The 8,561-nt window shown below is 35.6% G+C and overlaps 1 protein-coding gene across 1 annotated transcript; it reads right to left on the bottom strand.

Moving 5' to 3' along the window:
* Positions 1-6,384: 6,384 nt before the first annotated feature.
* lyrm7 (LYR motif containing 7) lies at positions 6,385-8,186 on the bottom strand. Its single transcript, XM_079447989.1, has 5 exons — positions 8,107-8,186; positions 7,878-7,950; positions 7,514-7,584; positions 7,349-7,430; positions 6,385-7,268 (listed from the first exon to the last, which is right to left on the bottom strand). The coding sequence occupies exons 1-5, from the start codon at positions 8,122-8,124 to the stop codon at positions 7,201-7,203; spliced, it is 312 nt and encodes a 103-aa protein (XP_079304115.1). The 5' UTR covers positions 8,125-8,186; the 3' UTR covers positions 6,385-7,200.
* Between the last annotated feature and the right edge of the window lie 375 nt (positions 8,187-8,561).

Raw genomic sequence — 8,561 nt, 5'->3', positions numbered from 1 at the left:
CCAGAGGGGGGCACCAATGCTCTTACTGAAAGTCTTTATCTATACAGCAGAAGAACTTTTGCATTAAAGTCTAATTTAAACTTTGTGGTACAGGGATATTCAATAGTGCGTAAGGATAGAGGTAAAGGAAATGGAGGTGGAGGTGGAGTGATAACTTTTATCAAGCAACGTGTGACATTTCAGAAGATAAGTGTAAATGAAGAACTCGAGTGAGTGGTTGTAGGGGTGAAAGTGATCCTTATCTTATCAAATGTAGTATTGGGATGGAGATGGATGAATGTCATGAGGAATTCATGCATAGGTGGAGATTTAAAAAGGCAAATTGGGAAGAGTTCAAAGTTAAGTCAAGTCAATTCAGCTTTATTTATATAGCTCTTTTTACAATTTTCATTGTTACAAAGCAGCTGTACGAGAAAACATTGACTATAAGTAAAACATAAAAGGTTATGCAAGTCAAAACACGGGTCAAATATCAGACACACAATAAATTCCTATATGCAGTGTTAATTAAATAAAACTATAAAATTCTAGCAGCCCCCCCGGCCAGGCAAACAGTGCAAAACTGTATGCAAACGGTGTCGAGAAACCCAAAACTCCATTGGAGGAGAATAAAACCTCAGAGGGAAACCAGGCCTAACCAGGGGATTCCAGTTCCTCTCTGGCAAAAGCTGCAGCCTCTGCACAAGCTCGAAAGTGCTTGCACAACAAGCCAAAATAAAAAAGTTAGATTTAAAATGATCATTAATAATCTAATAGCGACTGAAGTTTTGTAGAGTCGCCACGTCCTTCGTCCAGCTCTATCATCACAGCATTTGTCAGATCTGGGTATGGACTGCGCCCTGCCCGCTCCGGTAACCTTGGACTGCGTCCTGCCCGCGCTAGTAACCTTGGAACAATGAGACAAGACTGGCTGAGAGTAGAGTACTGTTCTGCACTCTTTGATGCAACAAATGCATCAGTTGTTATTGGAAGTGTTATGTGTTAACAAAGAGTTGTGTGAAATCAAAATGGCAGGCATGGAAGTAAAAGTAGGGGATATAGATGAGCTGAATAATAAAATAAGTATGATTCTTTGTGGTACAGCTTATGAAACTATAGGGGAAAATAAAAATATGAGGAAGAAAAAGGCTGTACCCTGGTGGACAGATGGATGAAGTGAAGTAAATAGAACTAGAAATAAAGCATTAAAAGAGTGAAATGGACATACTCATTTGATAATTTAATAGCATATAAAAGAGCACAGGCAGTAGTGAGAAGAGGATTTTTTGTGATGGAATTGGCGAGAGTACTGACATTAGTCAATTGTGGAATATGATTAAAAAGATGGGAGGGTTCCAAACGGAAAGGAGATAAGTGTGACATAACTAATGAAGAAAAAGCGGAGGAGTTAGCAGAAGCTTTTATAAAGAGTAACATAGTACATAGTAGAGTACATAGTAACAGTAACATATTAGAAGATATGAGAATGCGGAGAGACCAAAGTATGAGTGAGAATCCTTACTGATCCAAAGAATGCCTGACAGTGGCTTATTGGATAAAGATTTCACCATTTATGAGTTGAAACAGGCACTGCAAGGGGTTAGGCAAACCTCCCTATAGGGAAAGACGATATATGTGTTATGAAATGATAAAACACCTTTCAGATGTGTCCCTGTGTGTTATTGAACAGGTTTTTATTAAGGTATTGGTTCTTTAGCCACTAGTTATTGGCCAATCGCATTGACAGCACTTGTGTAAATTAATGGAAAGAACGGTGGTAGCCAGGTTAAAGTATTCAATAGAAAAGGATTGTATTCTATGCCCTCCTCAAAGGGGTTTCAGAAAAGGACGAAATACTATGGACTCCGTTTTACGTTTACAATCAGATATCAGAAAGGCAATGGTGAATAAAGAGGTACTAGTTGGAGTGTTCTTTGATGTGGAGAAGGCTTATGACATGCTATGGAGAGAGGGGCTTCTTATTAAGTTAGATAGGATGGGCATTAGGGGGGAAATGTATAATTGGATAATGGATTTTTTACTCAATAGGACTATTCAAGTTAGGGTTGGTACCAGTTATTCCAGGACGTATACTATTGATAATGGAACACCACAAGGTAGTGTATGTAGCCCAGATATATTAAATATCATGATTAATGATATATTTTCAAAAGTTGGACATAGCATTGGTAAATCTCTGTATGCAGATGACGGTGCTTTGTGGAAAAGAGGAAGAAATTTGGCACATTTGGAGCATTTAGAACGTCCACAATTTCAGCCTTGCAGGTTGAAATCGCAGAAATGCCTTTAGAAATCCACAGAACTAAACTAAAATTGGCATACTGATGCTCTTTAAGTGGACACACAGATTCTCATCCAGTTAAGGATGTGTTTAGAGAATGTTGGGAGCATGACTATACTAGTTTTAATCGTTTTGGGTGTAATGGTGATAAAGATGCAAAGGATATAGATGGTATTGTCATGAGAAATACGATAGTCACGTCAATAATACCCCCTTGGTTGTACAGAATGCCTTGTGTGGATCTCCAAATGAACTCTGTAAAGAATGATAAAAACAGGTGTTTATCTTTGGAAGTAGCAGTGCACAATTATTTGAACCAGAAGTATAATGATAGTGTCCAGATATACACAGATGGGTCCAAAAATAATCCTGCTAAGTGATGAGGAGAAAGCGGAAATTAACAAAAAAAAATAGAAAGAAAGAAAGGAAATGAGGGGGAGGCTGTTAGAAGATCATCCGGCTATAAGGAGGAAAAGAAGAGGAATGCAAGATATAACATATGTATTTTCGATTTCACAATTAAAGCGAGCACTAAAGAGCTCAAATGACTCTACACCTTGGCAAGATGGAGTTAGTCATGTGATGTTAAAGAAACTAAGTGAGGAAGCACTTCTAGAAGTGTATTATAAGATATGGGAAGAAGGAATTCTACCGCAGAGCTGGAAGGAGGCTTTGGTTATTCCTATAAAAAACAGGTAAAGAATGTATTCCTTTGAATTATAGACCAATAGTCTTGACTTCAGATTTATGTAAACTACTGGAAAAAATTATTACAGAGCGGCTAAGGAATCAAATGGAGAAGATAAATGATTTCTCTCCATATCAAAGTAAGTTAAGATGTGGAAGAGGAACAATGGATTAAATCATGAATTTGGAGTCAGACATAAGGAAAGCGTTCATAAAAAAAGAATCGGTGGTAGCAGTTTTTTTCCGATGTTGAGAAAGCTTTGTTGATAAAGTTGGATCAGATAGGAATAGGTGGAAGATTATATAACTGGATTAAATTATTTTTTAAAGAAAGGTATATACAAGTAAAGAATGGAGAATATGTATCAAGAAAAGGGAAAAGTAATAACGGAACCCCTCAAGGAAGCGTTGGAAGTCCTATTTTGTTTATTATTATGATAAATTATGTATGTGCTTCCTTGGATAGAAGCATAAATAGATCACTGTTTGCAGATGATGAAGCTTTGTGGTCAAGAGGCAGGAACATGGACTATATTATTTAGAAAATGCAAACAGTTATATAAGGTTGGAAGTTGGTCATATAAGTGGGGATTTCGATTATCTGTAGAGAAAACCAAGTACATTATCTTTACAAATAAAAAAACAAGAATAGAATAAAAAATAAGCTCTATAATAAAAAATTGGAGCAAGTCAAATTAATTTGGTGGTTTGTTTATAGTATTACATGGAATATGCATATCAGTAAGATGGAGGATAAATGTAAATTGAGATGTATTTCAGGATGTGAATGGGGGGCAGATAAAATGGGACTAATACCTATCTATAAAACAATGATAAGAGCAATAATAGATTATGGATGCATGGCGTATGGGTCAGCATCAAAGACACAGTTAGGGAAATTAGAAAGGATCCAGGCAAAGGCATTGAGAATATGTTGTGGAGGTTACCCATCCACACCAATCTCAGGGTTACAGGTTGAGGTGGGGGAGATGCCAGTGCAACTACGAAGGAAACAATTGGGATTGAACTATTGGACAACCTTAAAAGGTCAGAAGGATGATCACCCGGCGAAAAGTAGAATTGACAGAAGAAAACAATAGGATAAAATACTAGCACTATGAGCAGATGCCTCTAAAGATCCTCAGAATGGTCAGGTGGGAGTTGCATATGTTATTCCAAGATTGGATGAAGGGGGGGTAAGAATATCAGATCATCTCTCAGTGTTTACAGCAGAACTAATGGTGATCGTGATAGCAGTAAGATGGATAAATGAAATGGGAGTGAGCAAATCTTTAATATGCTCAGATTCAAGTTCAGCCTTGTTGTGCATAGATGCACAGAGGTCTGACACAAGACAAGATATAGTATTAGAAGTTATGGAAATTTTATATATGATGGAACAGACAAATAAGGTAGTTCACTTTCTCAGGGTACCAGCCCATAAAGGAGTATCCGGGAATGAGGAAATAAGACAAACTAGCAAAACAAGAAATGGCAAAAGATATCATAGACATGGATTTAATTTACAGCAAAGGAGAAATAAAATCAATTATAAAAGGAGATATAATTAAAAACTGGCAATCATTCTGGGATAATGAACAAAAGGGTAGATTTCAATTCATTCAGTTCAACCAGTGGTAGGGAAAGGTAGGAGCTCCAATGGCAGTAGGAAGGAGGAACACACTATATCTAGATTAAGGTTAGGTCATACAGGTCGTAATTCAAATTTGCAATTAATAGGAAAACATCCTATAGGTTTGTGTGAATTGTGTGGAGTCAATGAAACAGTGGAACATGTCATTGTACATTGTAATATAGAGAATTAATAAAATTTCTAAGGGATTCTCAGTTGATTCATAGAATGTAATTGTTTTTTATTATTATTTTATTTATGCTGGGAAGGATCTGGGCTTTTGACGGGGGGGGCTGAACACGCAGCAACATTGCAAGCACGGGTCCTGACTAGTAGGGATAAAGGTTTCTGATTCATTGCCACAGTAGATGGCGGTAATGCTCTGTTAAAGACGGCGATCCGCCAAATAAAAAACTAAAGAAGAAGAAGCATCGCATCTATGCGTGTTACAGCATGGAGATACACGCACTCACACGAGGTATGTAACATGCAGATAAAATGTGTAGCCTATTTATATCAGTAAAGCTTGTTAGGGACGCTAATATTCTAAAAGTTGGCTGTAATTTGATGTTATGCTTATATTTACTTGTTAAATTATAGGCTACGTTTTAAACTTTTTTGAAGGTTACAGAGTTCGATTGACCCTTTGATTAAACACACTACCCATCTGACCCTGATCTAGGGGCAAGATTATTCACTCTTTTATGAGGGTCCATTTTACATATGTTCTGTGAAGTTTTTCAAAAGCTATGCTATCTTAACTTCTGTATTCCGCTTCTATCTTTTTCAGCCGAAGACTCGAGCGTGGGATGCATGTGTGAACGATTCGTCCCAGTTTAATCGACAAATGTCGTATTTCTTTTCTAAGTGTAATTCATATTGTTGATTATTTGTAAGAATAAAAAATAAACGTTTTTATGTGTTTTGTGATTGACGTGTTTGTGTAAAAGTAAATTATTTGTTAGAGGTTGGTTTTTTTTCACAGTCACATTGACTGGAAGCGTTAGTGTATTAGGATTTATATGAAAGATTTAAAAAAAAAATTAATCCAGAATTATCCTTTGTTGTACTGCCTCGTGTGTACCATTGTCGCTGCCAGTAGCGCCCTCCCCAGTACAGGGCGCTGTTTACATACTAGAGCTTGTTTTATGTGCCCAAGGGACAGATTTTATTATCGTTGTTAATCAACTCACACGGTTTTGGTGTAATAGAACAAACAAGTAGATGCAGATAAAAAATAGACAAGAGAGGTACTCCAAAAGGCAATGTATAACGTTACAATGGTTATTGATGCAGGCTATTGTAGGACATGGACAATTAGCGCGCGTTTTTATTTCTATTATCCTCAATTTAGTTTGAAGGTAATTTCGTTTTATTTGGTACATATTTATAGTTCTTGCACCCGACGTTATTAGCCCCTCTGAGAAGCTGTAACAATATAAACTCCTTAATGTTCGGCAGGTTTCCATTACCCTTCAAAACGCACAAATTGAAATAGAGCATTGAATATACGACCAATGGAAACACGTCAATTTCGCAAAAGCTCCCGCGTATCGCATGAGTTGTGTTTTACATTTATATTTTGGCATATCTGCAATCCCCTGGGCTCGAACCCACAACCTTGCGTTGTGTGTGTTTTCAGGAAATAAAGGCGTATTCTGCAAAACAGCAATGGAAACACTTTTTGTGGTATTTACAACTAACGTGGCGTATAAAGCAGAACATTTGATGAGAAGGATGTAAGTAATATCTTATATGATGGCCCAAATGCAGGAAACCGAGTGAGTGCAGTGTGGAGCTTTATTAGGAATATGAAAATGTATAATGAAATATAGACATTTCTCTTGACTCTAAATTCACAGTAGTAGGATATATGCACTTGTGTTTGTTGCAACCTGAAATAAAATGTACAAAGAAGAAGTACGGCCAAAATAACTTATCAAGAATCAAAAGAATCGCATAACATCATTTAATGGATATGTAATCATTCTGCGATATTTAATCGATATTAAAACATCGATTACACGTTGCGCAAATCTGTACAGTAAGCTTGGCTAGTTTCAATCAGTTAAAATCTAGAGGTTTCTGTAAGGTTTGACACTGCAAGACTTTTGCTCAGATTTTCAGTTTGCAGATTTTTCTCTGCAAAACTTCTGAAAGTGTTTGATGTCTAGTTTTTTAAAAATCTATTCAGACTTTAAAAGTCGTGTAGTGTATTCCAGCCTTTAATGACATTAAAAAGGAAACAAAGGATTAAAGCAAAAAAGGTAAAACAAGCTTGTATTATAATTTATTAAACACTATACTAAATAAATATTTACAGTGTAGCTGTAAGTTCCATTATGGAGCATGATCGTAAATGTAACACGTTTTAAAGTTACATTAGACTTATCTGCTGTGTGATCTTCAGTGGAATTTAACATCTTAAATAGTATGATTATGGACGTCATTCAAAGACCTTGTATTAGTAAACAAGTATTTGAGGAACAAATCTTTCTGAAATATTTGCACAGAAAACTTGAATGATGGTTGTGAAAATAAGATATGACCTGTATTGAACTGATTGGTGTCACTATCAATAAAAAGTAAATATTTCAAGTTATGTCTTTCTTGGGGTATCACAGTAAGGTACGTTCTCTAGCAGGAGGCTCTTCCGTGGCCGTAACACTACAAAAATATAAGCAACAATCATTAGGCAAAAACAGTTATCAGCCCTTAAAATGTCAAATTACACACAAATTACTTACACACTTTATTTTCCTCCACATGCACTGCTTGTATTACATTTTCACGAAGGATGGTCTCTACTGATCGGGCCATTTTAAGCATCTAAGAGAAAGGTAAGGTCAGGGAAAGGTCAGTAACACCGTGATCCAACACACTAGCTTGATATACATATAACCGGGACATACCTCTTTAATATTTTCATCTGATGTTTCACTTTTGTTTCTTTTGAATTCTTCGTTTATTTTTAACCTAGCAGCTTTGCATTCAAACAAGTTAGATTAGATATTAACGAAGACTGAAATAATTAAAATATCATTATAAACATACGTTTTTTTACAAACAAACGATCAAATCTGCATAGTATAAACATTAGATATCGAAGAGTAGTTTTAATGAGTACAAAATATAAGTACTTAATATAACAAACGTTAAAGTAATATATAAACAAATAAATCAAATAAAACCGAAATAATTAAACAGTTCTTTGTTTTTGTAGCATCTCCGTAAAATGCGTTGAAACTGGGGGTTGAATTTAATATTACAGGATACCTGTCATAGCTCTGTTGTCATCTTTAAATACATCTTTTCGTGTTTTGTGTAGATCTTTGAACACCCGAAGCACCTTAAGATAGAAATAAAAATGTCGTATTTGATCTCATTCTTTATTAATAACCACGTTTTACTTCAAACTGTGCTAGCAAAATTAAATACCACAAAAATCACAATCTATTATCTAAATGAAACAGCATAAATAAACAAAAATTCGGCAGATTCTCACCTTCATGCGTGACCCCATCTTGTGCTTCTTATTCGTCAAAGTTTATTTAATATGCTGCCGCACACAGCGCCACCTGCTAGACTGGAAGTGCACAGCTTTCTTATTCAAGTATACCCAAAAAGATGCAGGGAAAATAAAGAAAATATATTTCTTGTGCGCCATTCTTATATTTCCAGTTAAACCAAATACATAAACAAGTTCAGTTGTACATTTTGAATATTCTCTTTGAAACAACTGAATACTGGTGCTAAAAAATATTTTTTTATTAGATTAGATTAGATTAAACTTTATTGTCATTACACATATACAGTGTACAGTGTAACGAAAGGTAGCAAGTGCAGGATATAGAGTTTAAATAAATACAGAAATCAATATTGAGAAAATATTATACAGTGGGCATGGACTATGAAAATATTTTACAGTAGGTATGTTCTTATAAAAATATGACAGTAGGT

This window comes from Barbatula barbatula, assembly GCF_947034865.1.
Source record: "Barbatula barbatula genome assembly, chromosome: 24".
Taxonomy (NCBI): Eukaryota; Metazoa; Chordata; class Actinopteri; order Cypriniformes; family Nemacheilidae; genus Barbatula; species Barbatula barbatula.
The sequence above is the reverse complement of the archived record's forward strand: the minus strand, read 5'-3'. Positions and strand labels throughout refer to the sequence as shown.